At 34.5% G+C, this 20,602-nt stretch overlaps 1 protein-coding gene across 1 annotated transcript; it reads right to left on the bottom strand.

The window, feature by feature from the left end:
* Positions 1-5,414: 5,414 nt before the first annotated feature.
* On the bottom strand, positions 5,415-10,440 carry LOC146937647 (aluminum-activated malate transporter 12-like; the record flags this gene model as incomplete). The annotated part of the gene is made up of 6 exons (XM_085749486.1): positions 5,415-7,903; positions 8,116-8,259; positions 8,696-8,820; positions 8,904-9,176; positions 9,496-9,636; positions 10,191-10,440. Coding segments are annotated over 6 exons (1,467 nt in total), but the record flags the coding sequence as incomplete, so codon positions are not given.
* Between the last annotated feature and the right edge of the window lie 10,162 nt (positions 10,441-20,602).

Here is a 20,602-nt window from a genome sequence, read left to right as displayed (position 1 = left end):
AAAAAAATTAGGATTTCACTTTCCTCTTTTCTCGTCTCCATCTTTCCTCGTCTCCTTCATCCTCATCTTTCTTCATACAAATATATCCTTCGTGTTGCTTTTGTTTGTGTTCTTCATATCTTCGAATTCATATGCCGAACGAAAAATCACTAACCCACCCATATTCATCTTCCGATCTCAAATAACGGTGTTCTTGGTATTCATTTAAGGTACTGACATGCTTTAGTGATTTTTCGACCTCAATTCATCTTCCTCAAATTTTGTCCTCAATTTTAATGCCTAAGATTTATGATTTACAAAATAAAATAATAATAAAATTGTTTAATTTTGATTTAATCAGGGACTCAATTGCAATAAGTAAAGATACAATGACACACCTTATGAGCAAATGTGCAATAAACCGTATAATCTGACGTGACAGGAATTAAATACACAAATGCTCAATGATTGGCCATATGATTAACTTCATAAAAAAAATCGTTCTCATAACTTCACCATAAAATTTTCCTAAACTCTATTCTGCGTCTTTTCAATTGTTATATTTACTCACTAATAACAAGTGATCATTTTCAATAAGGTATTAGAAGAATTCCAAAAATTATTCCTTCTTCCACTTATCTCGTAGTTTATCTACCTTTTTTTTTTTTTTCCTTTAGCCACAAATATTTAGTCAATGTTGGCAATATATTGTATTTCCTCTAGTGGTTCGTATAGGTAATTTTGTGAATGGATTATGGCCATTGTCCACTTAAGTATCTATGAAATATGCCTATTGTTTATCACTTGAATTGGCAGTGTAATCACGTTGACAGAGAACAGTAATAATCATTCTAGTTCAGAGTTTGGAGGGCTTGGAAAATCTTTGGGTATTCAATTTTGCACAGTGATTAAGATTTCTTTGAAACAAAAAAGTGAGACACAACCTAGTGCATATAGAAGAAAAATAGAACTGACTAAGTCAAGACTAGAGTTGAGACGTTGCCCACTGAGAGAAGGAAGCGTAAAGGAGACAATGATATATATATTTGTCGTTTAATAATTGAGAAAATGAGTTAATGGTTCTTGTTAACGGCATAAGTTATGGTGCATAAGTCATTTCCTTATGCACCATACATAAGAACTTGATAACCATCAGATTTGTTTAATGGATCATGATTTGCTAGTGTATCTTAAAAAGGAAGAGGGGAGCACACATGATTAAAACGTTAACTTATGCCCATCCTTTTTAAGTTTCTCTTTCTTTAGAGAACTCTCTTCTCCCTTTCCATTTCATTTCTTCACTAAACAATATTCTCTTCTCTCACTAAACAATATTCATCTTCTTCACTTCAATGTTCATACGTTCCCAGATTCCGGCGCGGTGGCCGGTGGTGGCGCCGCCGCGCCGGAATTTCAAAACTCTCCCAAACTTGAAAACAATCACATATTCAGATATCCTTTTTTATCCTTGTTACAAATCCAGACTTAGATTTTGAAAATAATGAACACATAAGCCTAGATCTACAACTCAAGAACACGAAAATCCTTTTTCATATGTTTCCAGATTGGCATTCATACGCAGTTTAGAAGAACAAGACAACAACAAGGAATCAAGATCACACCTTCAGTTACTTCCATATTGGAATAATAACGACAAGAAAGCACAAAATCTTACGCCACTCCTTTCTAGAGTCTAGTCTTGCCCCGTATTTAATATACTTTTTCTTATTTTCACTACTGTCCTTGAAATTGATAGAGAAAAAAGGGAAATGAAGGCAATAGTCAATTGCTAAGGGCCTAGCTAGAGTTCTATTAAGAGATGAATGGTTAATAACATAAACCTTGTTGAGTGTGTACAAGTTTGCATATAAGTAATACAGGTAATAAGAGTATGCTGGATTGAATTCATTTGTCCACTGAGACCTTATATTGAGAAGTGATTTGGATCAATTTTGTAAGGCATTTGACGTGACTATTTTTGTATTGTAAAATTGTTAATTGCATATCTGAGGGCATTAAACACTTATCAAAACCATCAAGTACATTTAATGGTTTTGGAGTACAACTCACAGAAACCATTTCCACAATAAAATGGTTTTGGCATAGATTGAGATTTGATTCGTAACATTAAACCATATCAAAACCATTAAACCATACTTATGGTTTCAGTAATAATTTCAGTGTATAACATCTTAATCATTATTTAAAATCATGTACCAATAATAATTTAATTAAAAACCATTACACAATTATTTTGTTTTCACATACAAGACTATCAAAACCATTAAACCATACTTATGGTTTCAGTAATCCATACCCTGAAGTTAGAGAATAATGGTTTAAATGTTTATTACATTTGGTCTTTTGTTTTATTATAAAACCATTAGACAATTATTTTGGTTTCACATAGAAGACTATCAAAACCATAATTATGGTTTTAGTAATAATTAGAGAGAAAATAGAATATGTGTGGCTTCTAAGATAAGTAATAAATTATAACATTTGATACAAATTAAAAATAAATTCACATCACACAGACTGCAATACGCATTGCAACAGCTGCAATGTCTGCAATCCCAGTGACTAATATCATAGAGATAGTAACATAATTAAGGTACTTGTAACAAGATGTAACATAATTTCCTTTATAGAGATAGTACAAACTATAATGCTTCATAGCAGGATTCATAAAGCCATTTTTTATTAAAAAAAACATAGGATAGACCTGATATATATTTGGTAGCACAATGCTCTCAAACAGGCCATATTGCCTTTCCAATTCTAGTGGTGAGTACTTAACATTTTTTCTCCCTTCATAGTTACAAAATTCACCAATTACATTTTGCATGCCTTCACTAAATTCATATATATCTCTATAAGGTCTTTACTTTGGAGAACATGGAGCAAAAAAATAAACACACAAATTAAAATAATCAAGGAAAATATTCAAACAAAGAAAATAACAATAATAAAAAAACAATAAAAGATTAACGTGATTTTAAGAAAAAAATAGAAAAAAAATTTAAGGGAAAGGGGGTGCAGTGTGTGAACAGTGAGGGTGTAAAAAACAAATAAAGCAAACAGGCCTAGAGAGGAGAGGTATTGAGCTTGCAGTTGATTAATGGGTTGGGATTTATGTATGGTGCATAAGGATTTCTTTATGCACCATAACCACTCCCCTTGTTAACGATTGCCCCTTGATATTCTTTAAGCATTCTTAAATAATTAATTATTTTTCAAAAAAGTCTAATATTTCAATTTTCAATGAATTATTTAGATGCATTTTCATAAATACTTACTACTTATAGTTCTTAAAAAGTGTCTCGGGGGCACTTAACATTTCCCTAAGTTAATTAGGGATTCTAGGCCATTCCTTCTAAATTGAAGGGGAAGCAAAACAAGATAGAGTAGGGAGCTGTCCCTAGTCAGGTTAATGTTACCCATTTTAACTGTTTTTGTTTATGAAAAGTGTTTAGTTGATCTTCCTATGTGTGGGAGACGTTTCACTTGGTTTTGTGGTGATGTGGTCAATCAATGAGCTTTCTATGAAATTGACTTCAATTCCCTTCAACTTTGATGTCTTGAGAACTAACTTCCACAATTACCTTTGGAGGTGAAAAGATGCTCTAATTTTTTTTTTTTTTTTTAAGATCCTTGATTTCTTATCAAGATTCTTGAGAGAAATCAATTGTTAGAAAAACATATAGCACCCTATCAAGTTAGATCGAAGGTTTTAATTGTTATTCGATCCAAGGTTTTAATTATTCGAATCATTAGTGAAAATCTCAATTTTGGGTTACGACGGAGATTGATTTGATGTACACGAACAATGATTTAATCATCAATATCAAGATGAAGATTGATTTAAATCACCGTGATTTTGATTCGAATAAAAAATGGTTCAAATCATTTTACTCTTTGTAATGATTGATTCGAATCATTTTGCTCTTTACTTAAGATGTCTTCAAGTTGTATGGTCAAGTAGCATGTGTCGACTGAGTGGTCATCCTAATTCAATTCTTCAAATCTACTGACATGAAGTCTAGAGAACTGAAATCTTCGATTAAACGAATGCATCAAATATCCGATCAGGTAAAAACTTTTGTGTTCTTATCATTCAGAATGAGTTGTTATCTTACTACAATATAAATTTCCTTGAGGACAAGAAATGTTGGCCGATATGACAGTAACAAGAGGAAGCAAGAGGAAACCATCTCCCATATCGACATTACTTGAGCTTCAAGAATCTTTGGCACGTCTGAATTCACTATTGTTGTGGAGTCATCCATCTCATTTAGGGAGTCAACAACCAAGGCCTTTCTTTATCTTGATCAAGTCGAGATTGGCAATATGGGGTCAACATTCACTTTAAGACAAACTTGTTCAACCTTCACTTCATCAAACTTACTTGCATCAATATTCGTATCAACAGATGAATCCACAAGATTGCTATCAACATTGTTGTCAAAATCCTGACTTAAATCTTAAAATCCAGGATTTTGCGACTTTATTCACCTTCAACGACTCAAATCCATAGTAGAATCCAAAAATAGGCAAAATCCTAGTAAAATCGCATCAAAATCTCACAAAATCATGAAATCCATACAAAAGCAGGGTTTTAAAGGGTTTTGAAGGATTTTGTCCATTTCTTTTAGTCATTTACGTATAAGTATTTTGTGGACTTTAAAGAGTCATTTTTTTTTGTTACAATGCAAAAATTAAAGTGTCATTTTTGACTATATACAATTTATAACATATATTTAGCATTTTTTTTTTGTTTTGATAAAATACATCGATTTGAAACCATGTTGCTTGGGCTCCAGTGGCAAGGAGCTCCTTCCAAGGACATACACGGGGAATACCGGGTTCGATTTCCAGGGGGAACAACGCTTGGCCAGTGCGCATGCCTCTACACACGAGCCGGATTAGTCGCCCACCTTTGGTGGGTCGGAAACCGGTGCGAAAGCCAAAAAAAAATACATCGATTTGATTACAATTTTACGATTTCTTATATTGATTCTACAAAAATAGTTAGTAAAATCCTTCGATTTGATTGCGACTTTACAATTTTTTATTTTGCTCTTCCCTTTCGACCTGGAGCAAAATCCCGATTTTGACAACTTGGTTATCAAGGTCTTCTTCTTCCTCCTTGTCGTGGTGCCTCATTGACTTCTCTATGTCGGAAATCTTCTATTACATTCCTTCAACTTATGGGAGTCGGAACTCATGTATCATAAGCAAAAATTTTACCCTATACCCCAACACATGTACTTTCACCCCTACAAATCTTCAAAAATTCCAACTTTACCCTTTTTTATTTAACTTTTTACACATTAATTTTTCACCTTCACTCTCAACATTTCTCATTCAGTATCAGTTCACCCCCACATGATGATATTCATTCAGGTATGTATTTCCGATTTATTGCTCCAATATAAAACGTTTCTGAAATTTTTCTGGAACTCTCATCTAAATTTTTCAAGAATGTATACCGGAAAGTCTACACATCCTTGCTGGAACCGCTGAATAAAAAAAATTGATCAATAAAAAAAATAGAAAACTAAAACACAATAACATCATGAACCAAAATATGTTTCAATTGCAAACTTCCTTTTGCTTAAAAAGTTTCTGTAAAAAGAAAAACTGAGAGACAAACACAGCCTTAAACAATTAATTGGAAAGCATCAAGAACCGCTGCCTGAAGGGAATAAAAAGGTAAATGCAACCTGAACCGGAAAACATCAAGAAACAGTTCTGGAAATGGATTAATGGAAAACGAGCATAGAAAATCCAGAACACCCCAATCAATGATTGAGGGAACAAATACAACCATTAATCAATGATTTTGGGGGGAGTTTAGGATTCCGGTAATCTAAAAAAAAATTGAAATGTTTGCCATGGCAAAGAAAATCGAAAAGTTTCCGGCATGTTTGGCATGAAAAATTGAACTTTTCCGGCATGGAAGGGTTGCGGTATGCACTCACAGCTTTTTTCTGAGAACTTTTCGTGAGAAAGGTGGGGGTGAACACGTGAAAGTGACTTAGTTTTCTTTTATATACAAGGGTAAATTAGGTAGTTTAAGTCAAATGTTGGGGTGAAAGTATAAACGTAGGGGTGTGGGGTAAAACTTCCATCATAAGCCAGTTTTTGGGCCTCCTCACGCAGCTTCCATTCAGACTCCAGCTCAGCATGAAAATCCATCTCAGACTTGACACTTGTGGACTTCTAGTTTTCTATTTTCTCTATCTTGGCCCTCAGGTTCTTCATGTAACACCCCGAAATTCTAGCTAATATATAGTCGTGAGTATGTGTGTATATATATGAATATCCTAGTAATTGTGTGATTAGATTTATTTATTTATATGTTTATTTTCTTTGCTGTGATAATTTCCAATGAGTTTACCTTAATGATTTATTAAAATTATTAATATCAAGACAAACATCATTATTTTGTCTTGAAGTTGACGATGATATTACAAATATCAAGACCCTTCCTTGCTATAGGGAATAGGAAGACAATGATTAATGTGTGCGAAGCCGAACTGATCCCATGAGAGTAAATGACCAACAAGTGACTTTCAATGTGTCTAAAGCTATACGATTTCCTATGAAGGTTTAGAAGAAGTTCTCAGGACCAGAACTGCTTATTCACTAGTCCATAAGCACTTGAACAAGGAGCAACACATCTCGGAGTTCGAGCACTTTGATGAAATGGATGAACTCCAAGAGAAGCTTGCCGACTTAAAAGAACCAGAGCAACCTTCTTCAAAGCTCCGGATAAGGAGTTTGGCTCACTTGATAGGACAACTTGTGCTCGAACTCAAATAACTTACTCTTTGTTTGAAGTATGCTTATTTAGGGAGAGTAACACTTTATCAATCATTATCTCTTCACTTCTTAGCTCTACACATGTGGTGCTACTAATCCAAGTGTTAAAGGAACACAAGAAATCTATGTGATGACAAATAGTAAAGGTATTAGCTCAACTATCTACATGCACATAATCTTGCTTGAAGAAAATTCGAAGAACAACATAGAATCAAAAACAAAAGTAAATCCCCATCATGAAGGAGGTAGTCAAGAAAGAAAATATCAAGTGGCTTGATGTTAGTATCATATATCCTAGTGTGTGGGTTAGTTTGGTACATTGTATTCCAACCAAAACTATCATTGGTTGAAAAATCTACATGGATTACAGGAAACTCAGCAAAGCCACCAAAATAGATCATATGCTTGATAGATTGGCGGGACAAGAATTTTTTTGTCTCTTAGATGGCTACTTATGTTATAATCACATACAATGTACATTATCACGATCTTTTACGAAAATAGCAAATAATCCACATTATATCACGAAAGAATGCATATCCTTGTACCCTCCGTTTCCAAATCATTCTCCCCCATGAGAAGGTAAATTTTTCTCCAAACCATCATCTCTTGGTTTCTCAGAACTAACAGAAAATTCATCACCAGGTGTATACTCTTTGAAGCACGCTAACCTCCCAAGTTCTTCAACTTCATCAATTATTAAGTCGAGTTTCGCCACCGTTTCCAAAAGCAAAGAAGCAAAAGCAGCAAAAGGCAATGCTTCAGAAAACTCAAGACTAGTAATAGCCATTTTACTCATCTGGCTTCTCACTACTTCCTTTTTTGACGTCTGTCTTGTTGTTCCTTGTGTAGCAGCTATGGTGGCCGCAACAATGTTATTTGATTGGTTGTCATTAGATCCTAAGAAGAGTCGTGGCTGAGATTTTATGGCAGTATCGAGATCTTTCAGTGCTTCATGAAGATGATCAGAAAATATTTCTGGTGAGCAATGGCGTCGACTCTTTATGCTGTTGGCAAGTTCTATTAGCACTTTTGATACCTCTGCTGCTAGCCTTATGCAAGGATCCTGGAATAGTACTCGAACTGATCCCGGTGTCTACAAAAGAAAAAAAAGAAGTTAGTAGCGCTTTTGGTCCATTTAATGATGTTGAATTGAGCATTAACAAATGATGATGTTGCATTTTTACATTATCTTAATCAACATCAATTGTAATATAACTACTATTAATTAACTGTAATATCACCATTTTCATTAATTGTAATATGTTTCTACTGTTAAAAGTGGTAACTCCAACAAAGTTATGTTACCTGAATTTCTGTTCTCAAACAGCCATGTAGGGCTACCAACGTATACCCGAATTGACGAAGAACAGTTCCAACTTTTACATATTGTTGCCATGGAGATTTGTGACAGTACCTAGAAAACCTTGGTTCCTTACTTGCATGTAATGCCTGCACAATTCAGAACAGAATCATTTGAAGGATAAGATATTTTTTCACTGTACACAGTTAGGTGCTTTATGTAATTAACAACTGATATTATGCGTATGTTTGTTTCTTCGGTAGAGTTAACGCCACCGCACGTTCAGCATAAAGCTACAATATGTAGCTTCTCAAAATCCACGGCCCGCGAGAATGACACTTTTACCGCACATCCAAACAGGTACTATATCATTTTGAATATTAAAAAAAATAAAGAAAAAAAGTTAAAAAGATAAGTGGTGAGACCGAAGCAACTATTGCCAAATCAACGGTTGCAACACATTCGCATTTTTTCACGAATTTTCATTTGCAATATTTAGCATTATTCTAAAAAGAAATGAGACACAAAACTACATATACTTTGTGTGTGATCCGATCATTGTAAGATCGATTGATAACTACTTACCAATGTTTCATCAGTGGATTTGGAATCCAAAACTGCATTATAACCTTCATATATTATATCTTCAGATGATTCTACATCACCATCAGAAACATGTATTTCTCCATAAAAAAATTCATTGACACAAGCTGCAATATTCCACACATTACAATAAAATGTTAATAATATATACAAAGTAAAACCATTCATACTATGAATTTAATATATGTACCTTCTAAAGATTTGGCTAGGCCTTCAAGCTTGGAAGCTGTGGAGTTGTGTAGGTCTTCCGCCGACCAATTTGGAAATACCAAAAAACTCATCAAGAGACAAACACCACAACCAATGACTATGGTGTAGAAGCGATCTCGTGCAATCTTCAAGACATGATGATCAACCCGATAAATCGAGATTAACAAATTGAACGTCAAGAGAAATATAACCACACCATAATCATAATTCTTCTGTATACAAGGAATGAACCTCATATATGTGGCTGCAGATCCTACCATACACAATTAATTTAGATATAAGTTTTCATTTTGGCTACAATTGAGGCCTCAAGACTAGCTTAAAGATAGTGAGAACAAGGTTAAAGTTTGAGTAACTACAAACGGAACTTTATCGAAATTAATCCTGTGATCAAGTACTTAAATACAAGCAACGATATTTTGACAATAAATATGTTGTTGGACATATTACAAACATACGATTTGTTTTCTTTCAATCACGCTGACGGTTGTGTTGGGTGTATTTTTGTATGAAGTTCGCATACGATGTCAAATTTTATGATGTTCAAATAACATTACTAATAATATATATACCTATTACAAAAACTGCAACACCAATGAAAACAGCTTGAAAGATCTGACCAAATGAATTTGAAACAAAATCAAGAAGAAATGCTAATACTCCTGCTAATAGTGTCCCATATGCTCTATTTAGTCCTTTGCATAAAGTTTCCCCTGCCATCAAAATCAAAATAAACTAGAAATTACACTCATTCAGGTATACTATGTGCCTATGTTACTATATATATAATGTTTAAATCATGCTTGCTTTTGAAACTTGCAAGTTTCAACCGCTATTGGAGAAGCATGGTAGAGTTTAATAAAGAGAAAAATAGACTAAAAGAAAGATTGATTATTTAGAAATTAGAGTTTGACAGAATGGAAAAATCTAATTACAACAAGTCAATAAGCATTTGAGACAATTTATATAGTATTCATAATCAAGGTAACAGTCCTCGTGAACTTAGCTCAGTTTGTAAGGACAATGCATAAAATATGCAAGATCTGAGGTTCAAACCCCGACCACCACCAAGAAAATCAAGGTAACAAATCTTAACTAACTTTCAACTAATACTAGACAACTTATAACTAATAATCAACTCCAACTAATTCTAATAACTATATCATAACTATAATTGCAGCCGCATCAGTCACATTTTTTCGCAATATCAATGATGTAAAAGTACAAAAACAGAACCAACTGATTTTGGATAGGAAGTGATATATACCTGCGGTGAACTCGAAAACCACGACGACGGTTATGACAGCCCAACTAGCGTGCTGGCCAATCCCTTTATAGAGTGGTTCCAATAGGTATAGCAATGATACTAGTGTAAGAGATGAACCAACTTTGAATGCATGGATCACCCTTCTTGGATCATCACATCCTACTTTCCAAGTAGTGTTCCAAGCCAAACAAGGAAAACCTTTTAGTCTCTCAACAAAAATATGAAAACGTTTCTTCATATTTTCAGTGTTTTATTAGACTGATAATAGTTGAATCAGTGAAGAAAATGGCAATCTATATATAAGAAAAATTATGAAGCTTCTCAAAGATTACAATATTAGCAGCCGTGTTAAATCTCTTGAGCTTTGCCACACATTGCAGTTCTACCCGACTCGAGAGATTAGTCCAGATACTATGTACACACCAAGAAATTTACAATATTAACTTTAATTTCTATGTTCGGTTTGATTAAATTGTCCTTGAGTAGGTGATTTACGAGAAGAAAATATGTCCTTCATATGTGCAGGGAGTGAGTGAATGATGTTCAAAACAAATATAAAGTTTTTCATGGGATAAGTTAGGCATTAGATTATTTTTGTTTTACTTAGATGATTTTATCAAACTTATATATTGATTGATCGGTTGAACCTTCGTTCTATCTAGATATATGTTCAAAATTAATTAACACATTATGTCAGAATTATTGACCAGTTTAAAATTAATTAACTCTATATCATATCACGTCTTTGTCCAGATTCATATCATATTTTGTCTTTATCATGTCATGACCATCAAAATAACTATCGAGTTGGTTTTTGAAGTTCTTTTTCTGTAAACCAAATGTATCATATACGCACAACTAAAGAGACTAGTCCCCAACAAATGCTTCTCCATACGTACCGGTGAAGGATTAAACCCCAGACAAAGTTGTTAAGAGGTCCAAGTATAAATTCATTTGCATACTTAAACAAGCTTTATTGACGCTAGCTTTATAAGTTCGCATCTTTATGATTTTAAGTTCTAAAAAGTTTTGAAGATTTGTCTAACATGAATCTCCTAAAGATTTTAAAAATGGACTCTTATATTTCTTAGAGGTCTACAGAAGATGGACCCAAAAATATTAAAAATGTTTTAGATTAAACTATTACTTTTCTGACCTTATTTATTTTTCACGCGTCTTATTTTTTTCTTCCAAAAATAAATCTGATTCAGATTATATAATCTAAACTAAATTGCCAGGAATTTTCGGATTATATAATCCGAAAATGTCTTTTACCATAATTTTATTAGATTTTGGTTTATTTTATATTATTTAGATGCCAAAATCATAAAATAAATGCAAATATAAACAAAAATAAAAGATAAAAGTGATACAAAAAATCACATTTTATTATTTTATTTTTTGAAGGATAAAAATCACATTTTATTATTATATCAATACATTTACAATAAAATAAAGTTTAAGCTTATTACATAAGATATTCAAACCTAAAGTTAAACCAGTGGTGCAAGTTGATGGAGAGGAAAGGAGCAGGGGAGGGGGAATGTTTAAGAGATGTATTTTTTTTTTTTTTTTTTTTTGGGGGGGGGGGGGGGGGGGGGGGGGGTTGAGGTTAGGTTTGTTTCCTATCTAAGGCGAAAGAGATCTTGCACCCAAACAAACCAACCTCGCACCCAGACAGACCGTGCTTCTTAGCGCGTCGCCATCTTCATTGACCGTTCATACAATCCCTGAATTTTCAAAGTAGTCTCTTTCTATGCAAGGCCAACGATGCAAACACATTGTTTTTTTTTTTGTGGTGGCCGGGATTCGAACCCCCATACTGAAACACATTGTAGAATGATGGAAGAGGAGGAGAGGGTGTGAGAGATGGTGAAGGTTGGAAGGGTATTTATAGGGGGAATGAGTGCATTGGTTGTAACTACTCATAATGGTGAGTCAAAGAACGTGTTCAAAGTGGTTTTACCAGCCATTAAAACTAGTAAAAACCCTTGAAAACGTATTTTATGTGCTGCAGACCACCACCCAAAAAGCTGACTTGGTTCAGATTATATAATTTGAAATCCTATCGAAGATTTTCGGATTATATAATCTGAAATGCTTCAATAATGGGTGAAAATGAGAGAGAATTCATACTTTATATAGGGTGAGGGATGTTTCAAATTATATAATCCAAAATTGTTCAGGATAGGATTTTTTTGTGTGGTCCTCATTGCACCGACAGTTTTTGTGGTCCACGACACCCGGAAACCTCTATAAATAGGTTTCCCTGATTTCATAACCAGTAAACCACACCAATAAAAAACATGAAAAACTTTGTCATTAATCTGAACATCAAGCTAGCTGCAGTTTACTACAACGAGGAAAACCACCGCATCTATTCAGGATTCGCACTGATGTCACCCTCTTCGGGTTGAAGGGTCAGCTGGGTCAAATTAACCGTCAAGTCAACCACACAGACACACGGAGGGTGGACGGTGTTGAGTATCGACATCCATCGACTGACTCAGTCGGGATTGTGCGGTTCAGCCGGATGAAGCTCGTGAATGACAACAAAGTGAGAATCATGTTCTCGATCTTTAGTCAGTATAGTATTAGAGGACCGATCAAGTTGGACGCTTCATTGGTCAGGTCTGTAGTTGATCCGTGATTGTTATGTTTTATTTTATTACGTGTTTTATGTTGTTAAATTCATTATAGATCTATGGTTAGTTTTATGTTGTTGAAATAAGTTGTTTTATTCTGTTTTAAATAATATATATATATATATATATATATATATATATATATATATATATATATATATATATATATGATATGTGTGTGCGCGCGTGCGGTGAAGATCTTCAGCTTGCCAAAGATCTTCATCATGCTGTCAAAAAACCTCGCCCCTAAACTTTAAGCTACATATGAGAATTTTAAATAATTGATAGATATATTCTGAAAATCTTCATCATGCTGTCAAATATCTCTCTGTTAGACTTTACGCTAAAGATGTTCATTTAAACACATATATTGAAAGAAAATTTGAAGATCGTCATCATTCTTAAATACATTCTTGTGTTGTTCAGATTATAAAATCCGAAAATATTTAGACAAGTTCAAATTATATAATCTGAAAACTCTCAGTTTATTTTGGACGGAGGCGTTTCACCAAAGGTTTGGACGGTTTCTGGAGTGTTTAATGCATTTTTGGATGGTTGGGCCATGGAAAACGGTTCCTTTAACTGTAGTTATGATCTAGGACATGTTTAAGCCTATAAATAGGCTTGCATCTTCAACAAAATGCTTTCAAACATAACGTTCTTATCATGTGAATTTATACGCTATAAGCTATGGCTTCAAACCTCACATTGCCAAACAAAGTCATATATACATTAAGAGATGGATAAAAAAAATTGTGTGCTTGAGTCTTAAGATAAGATTACCAAAATAGATTATGATATAGTTTGTGCGAGAGCTAGGATGAGGGACAAACTTCCTTACTCCTGCACAAAGCATTGTAAGGGGCCATCCAAAGCATTTTCAGGATCAATCAGATATTGACTTTTAAAAAATGGTCTAAACGAGGACTTTTAATATTTTTAATAAAAAATTGAGACCTTAGAAATATTTTATCAATTTTTTTTTTTTATGATTTATCAAAATTTATTAAAACTAGTAACATCCGCCTTTGTATGGCTTATATAAGATATCCCTAACATTTTAATAATATTGTTTTGTTAAAATATGTTTTTTTTTTTTTTTTTTTTATAAAAAACCTATGATATAACTTTTTGTATTGTATTGTATCAAAAAATATTTGAATTGTTGCCGGAGAAATTCTTAGGTGAACTCTCACCCAACATGTCATCCTTATACCCATCCAATTAAAACACAACACCTCATAAAAATAATAATAAAATAAAAAAAGCAGATATTTCCTTCTATCTTCTCCCACTTTTCCCATGATTTCTTTTCGGTTTAATTTCTCTCTCCAACAATGGTGAAAAGCAAGAAAATTTCTATTTATTTTATTTTATTATTATTTTGATGAGGTGTTGTGTTTTAGTTGGATGAGTGTAAGGATGACATGTTGGGTGAGAGTTCAGCTAAGAATTTCTCTTGTTGCCGTGGCCCCGTGGGTTGCAAGGTTGCGGTTCTTCCTCTGACTAATGATACGAATTATGCAATTATATATGTGTAGAAGACAAAAACCAAGCATAGGTGATAATGGTGTTACAGGAGCAAGTTAATCGGTGCCTTTATTTCCTGCTGCAAAAGATGTTGATGATACTGTTTTGCGATGTTAGAGCAACAGAATGGAAAATTGATTGCTGCTGCTGCAGGTCGACGACATAAGGATGTGGGTTCTTGTGTGTATGCAGTACTGGTCATGACAATGCTTCAGTTTGTGGTAATGCAATTGCATATTCTTTTTCAAAGACTATGCATGCAGGCGGTGCAATTAAATCATGGAGCGGCGAGTGCAGGAGGCTTTCATGGTTCGGTGCTTATAAAAAAAGAATGGCTCAATGTTGAGTTTGTTTCTTCAGTCTACCTCAAGAATACTATCGTCTCAAGATCATGCTTCTTGAGATATGATATGATCTTCAATCTTTACCTTTAATGTAGAACTACTTCGTCTTTTATTGAAGTTACATTCCATATACATTGTTTTGCTTCTATCAAGGCAGAAGTCATACACTTATAAGGCTTGTCTCCAAGTCTCTAACCACTCACTCAATTCCTTCCTTGACTCTACAAGCATGACTACGTCATCATAAAAAAGAATAGATTTCGGTGCTAACTCTTAGATGTGTTCCATAAGAACATTCAAAACTAAAGTAAAGATATAAATATTTAGGCATGACCCTTGGTGCAATCCTAATGCTATGGACAAAATTGTCGGTAGCCCCATCATGCATCTTCACTCTAGTCGAAGCTTCCTCATTCCTTCGTAGCTCTAATATAAGAAATCCTAACTCATTTCTTATCTAGGGCTTTCCACAAAATCTCTATAAACACTCTATCACATGCCTTATCTGAATTAATGAAAACTAGGTGCAAGTCTTTTTTATTTGTCTAATATCGCTCTATCAAACGTCGAAGTAAGTAGATCGCTTTCATTGTCACCCTCTCAAGCATAAAAACAAATTAACTATCAGTAACTCGAGTCTCTTTTCTTAGTATCCGTTTAATCATCCTTTCCTATAACTTCATGGCATGACTAATAAGCTTAATTCTCCAATAACACTCAAAATTTTGCATACCCCATTGTTGTTATATATCGGATTTAAAGCGCTTATTCTCGATTCATCCAACATTTTCTTTGTTCTTATTATCTTGTTAAAACGCTTGGTGTGCCACACAATTCCTCTACCTCTAAGACTTTTCCACACTTCAATAAGTATGTTGTCTTGTCCAACTGTCTTGTCATTATTCATCTTTGTCAATACTTCTTTTACCTCGTGTTCTTGAATCTGACGGTAGTAGTTATAGTTTCGATCCGCCTTTCTAATATTTATCCTCTTAAAGTCTTGTGAGGTTTTATATCCTCCATTAAATAAATTATAGAACTACTTCTTTTATCTATCTTTTATATCAAAACAATCTTAGTCGTTATTTCAAGATCAAACAATCTAGATTTTCAGTCTGGTATTTTATATTTTCTAGAAGTCTAAATATACCATCAATCTCGTTCCAACAATCAATGTCCTAAATTCATAAATGATTTAAATAGTTGATAAGGGGATCTGTTTTGTTGATAGTGGATGTGTGGAATTAGAAAGGAATACACACATAGTATACAATACCAAAGCCAAAACACAATTCTAACACTAAAAACATCTATCTCCCTCAAAATTTCATTATTTTAAGGGTTAATATTGTTTTTGGTCCTTGTAATATTAGTGAATTCCGATTTTAGTCCTTGTAAAAAAAAGTTTAAATTTCGTCCTTGTCTTTTCAAATTTTTCCTATTTAGGTCCCTCATTTAACCTAATCAGCGAAATCTATCTCGTGGCATGCTGATTAGGACATTTTTATTATTTTTTGAATTAATTAATTCCCAATGGCTTTTTTTTGTAAATAACACTAATAAAAAACTAATTATTAACACAAAAAGTCTTGTTCTTATTTTCTTCATCTTCCTCATCATGTTCCTCAATCCATAATTTTTTTTCCAGTTGTTACATCCCGCTCGTCGGTTTTGGGATATTACCAGACAAACGTGTCAGAGGACCAATGTTCATGGAAAGTGAGTATGACAGAGAATGTTTATCAAACGATATCAGTCAAGCATGGGTTTAAGTATCAGTGTCAAGCTAAACACGATTAAGGAGAAGGGCAAAGTGGTAAAAAGCCATGAGGGCTATTTAAGGCCACAAGGGCCATTTTTCCTTCATTTTTACAACTCTTTCTCTCTCTAGGTTTTGGAGAATTGAAATTCTCTCCTCCTTCTCTCTAGAGGCCACCTCCTTCCCTCAATCTTCTTCCCTCAAACTTCCACAATCTATACAATTGGTAATCAAGCATGCGTATTGGTAGCTTAGCAAACAAGAATCAAATGGAAGAAGGGATTAAAGCTTGGTTTGGTTGAAAGGGCTAAGCACCATGGATGAATCAAAGCTAGGGTTGAACTTGGGGAGCTTGAAGAAATCATAAGAAACATTTTAGGTGAGTTCTATAGATAGATTACCTACCTATGAGTTTGTACAATCTTATGAAGAAAACATGATTTATGTTAGTTTAGTCTTGATGAAACTTTAGCACCCCAAAGCAATCTTGTTGATTATATGTTAAAATCGCCATGAAATATGTTTAATAATGTTAATATATGTTGCTGGATGTGTATGGTGTATTGCAGCATCGAATTGGACGAGTTTTGGGTCAAAATTGCAAAATTTGCACCACAGACCCGAAGAAACTCGCTAATAGCGAAATAATTTCGCTAATAGTGAAATTACCCAGATGGATTTCGCTAATAGCTAAAAAAATTCTCTATTAGCTAAACTCTCTGCACTTGCCAATTTTCTTTTGGCTTGTTGGCTCATCTTGGGGCCGATGGTGCAGTCCGAAGCCTTTCTTTCATCGATTTATAACTTTATAACCCCAAAACAACATCTAAGCAATGCACATAACATCAAATGATCCTTGAATTGAAAATCATGGCAATCTTAGCATGTACGGCAAGGATGGCACAAGAGTGTTTAAGCCGAGTTACTCGGGTAGTGATGAACTAAGAAAGGGAATGAAAGTAGAGCCTCGACATTGTTTGTCGAGAATTAGAATGTTAAGCATGAAGCTTATGTATGTTAAAACGCGAAGTGATTAGTGTACTCTCTTCGCACATGAACAAGAACGACTAGGAAAGCATGTTACTCCGTGAATCGATAAGTTAATCTCTTCACATATGATAAGTATGAACAAGAAGGTAGTTTACCGCTAATCGGATCGATCACGGATCCCAGGTAAATGAGTAAGCATGTATAGGTTTAACCTTTCATGAATGTATAAGACCAAGATTATAATGAATGATGTAGGTGCCGTGTCTCTTGTGATCCACGCAAGGTTGGGATCTCAAGGGGTTCTCGCCAAGGGAACGGGATAAGCTCCGCAAGAGGGGCCCGCACGTCACTGAGGGCATAATGTAAGATGTAGGTGTCGTGTCTCTTACGATCCACGCCAGGTTGGGATCTCAGGGGGTTCTCGCCAAAAGAACGAGATAAGCTCCACAAGGGGGCCCACACGTCACTGAGGGAGTTTGGTGTGCGTTAGCTAGGTTTTCATCAGTCATGTATGGGATTGTACTCGGGGTTACTCCACCCGGGGCTCTACGTAAAATGAATCAAGATAATAATGTTTGTTCAACGCTAACATCTAACCTAATGAATGAATGAATGAATGAATATGATTACGTATGATATGAAATGATCATGATTATGTATGAATGAACTTATGTATGACTATGAAATGATCAAGAACACGTATGATGTTAGACATGTACAAGTTATGCAATAGAGCATGTTATGAATGTTATACCGATGACGATCTTAGGTTTCCCCAATCGTCCGGTTTAGGACCGTGTCATTAGGCCTTGATGCGTTTAGCGTATCTTGGCATAACGGTCTTAGGTTCCCTTTAACCGCCGTGACACGTATAATGTAAGCAAGACCTATGACAAGTTAAGATGAACCTATGACGGATCTAGGATGCACGACCGTCTAGGCAAGCATTACCACACACGTATAATCAACCATCATGTTGTATTGTAGACACGTGGTGACCATAGGTTTCCCCCGAGGTTACCTATAGCCTAGGATTAGGTAGAACTCACTGAGACATTATGTCTCACCCCAATCCTTATTTGTTTCAGATAAGCATGTTGGTATTGCAAGCTCGTAGCCGAATGGATATTTCAGCAAGTGCTCGTTCGTACCCGCTGCAGGATGATATGGATTTCAAGGATGCATTTATTATATTCTAGACGAGTAGTGTTGTATTGTTGTTTGTACGAACGTGATTTGTTGTATATATTATTCATTCGAAGTTTTATTGTTGTAAATTTTAATGTATCCAGTATCAAGTTAATGCACATGCTAAACTTTCTAGATACGTTTAGTATGGGTGTTACACTAGTAAATCTTCACCTCTTTAATCTAAACCAAACAAGCTTTAAACTCATAAAATTTCATAATTCAATTTATAGAAAACCCAATTTTCGGAAAACCAAACTTCATTCCATTCCATAAAACCTTATATTCATACGAGAATCTCAAATTCATCATCATTAACACCCCATATTCATCAACATCATGAACACTTATATTCACTAGTTTCATCCAGATCTAAAATATATATTGAATCAAATCTCTTCACTGATAAAGATAACAATCGAAGAAATAACAACATGTAAGTGATTTACAGGAATAACAACATGCAAACAAGATTCAGAAAATGAAAGACAAATAAAAGGAGGAGGGAAGTTTGTTTGCTGATTTTTTATTTTTTTTTAACTTTCCATGAATTAGATCTGAAGAGAACTGGAAGATGAAACCCCACACTGAAAGATTATCTCCACACCACCTCTCTATTTCTCTTTTTTGTCCGGTCTCTATTTTGTCCCACACTGAACTCTCCCTCTCCCCTCCTCCTAATTCGCGCCGCCACTCAAATTTCATGAAGGAGGATTCTGTAACAGTACGAAAAGCGAAAAAGCTTCATGAAGAAAATTAATGGGGGAACTGAAGGTGATGATGAGGTGCGGAAGAAGAAAATGGGAAAGATGAACATGAAGCTTTGATTTTAATTCATTTTTTAAGGAATTTTAATTTATTTTAGTTTTTGATTTTAATTGAAGTTATTTTATTTTAACTCTAACACATGTTTTCAATTATTTAAATAAACGTAAATCAAAATAAGGACCAAAACCAGAATTTGCTAATATTATAGGGACCAAAAACGGTATTAACCCTTATCACAAATATTTCCACCAACATTGAGTCTTCTCCTCCACATCATCCTTCACATTCACACTCTTTCTTCCTCCTCCCACATCGCTTCACAATTCACGGTTCAAGAAAAATCAATCCAATGGCTGGACCGCCCGGTCCGACCCAACCAGATTCAACAACACTAACCCACTTCACACTACATTTCACTTCGAGACTCATTTAATTCATGATTCAACCCAAATGAGAAAAAATAACCATGATTACACGAGTATCAACGAAATTCATGAACATAACCATAACCACAATGTGCATTCAAACCAAATCGCAAAGGCCAAAACCATTTTAATAGACGGAATCAAATTATGACTTAACCCAGACATTATCACTTACAACACATTACTCGATGACTATTGTCATTTCGTCGGCCGTGGCGCCGATTACAATATTCTCAACAAAATGAAAGAAGCTGGAATTAATCCTGATGTTGTTTCCAATAATTCATTAATCTCTGGCGCCGTTCGAAAATGTTCGTTACAAAATTCACTCCGTATGTTTGATGAAATGCTTCAATCAAGAAGGGAGATTTATGAGTATGGCGAGTTATATTGTTATGATTAATGGTTATGTGAATAACACGTTGATGTTGTATAGGAATTTGCAGTGACGTGGGTTTGTTCGGAGGTTTTAACTTATGATGCGATGATTAACGGGCTGTGTAAGGCGAGGAGATTAGCGGATGCAAGGAGTGTGCTGAAGGAGTTTTGTGATTTTGGTTATAAGCTGAATGCGATTACTTATACCACGGTCATGTATTCTGCACATTTTAGTTAATGAAACTAGCGTCCAGACGGGCACTCTCATGCCCATCTGTCCGTTTTTTCTAGTGTGCTAACGTATGTATATAATTTTCTCTGTTTCTTTGTTTACACTACTTGAACATTCTATTAAGCTATGCTTCATACGCGAATATTTTATTAA

The sequence above is a fragment of the Medicago sativa genome, chromosome 3 (genome assembly GCF_051527215.1).
Source record: "Medicago sativa cultivar Bolivia chromosome 3, Bolivia_mono, whole genome shotgun sequence".
In the NCBI taxonomy this organism is placed as follows: domain Eukaryota; kingdom Viridiplantae; phylum Streptophyta; class Magnoliopsida; order Fabales; family Fabaceae; genus Medicago; species Medicago sativa.
Note: the sequence above shows the minus strand (reverse complement) of the source record. Positions and strands in the feature narration are given on the sequence as shown.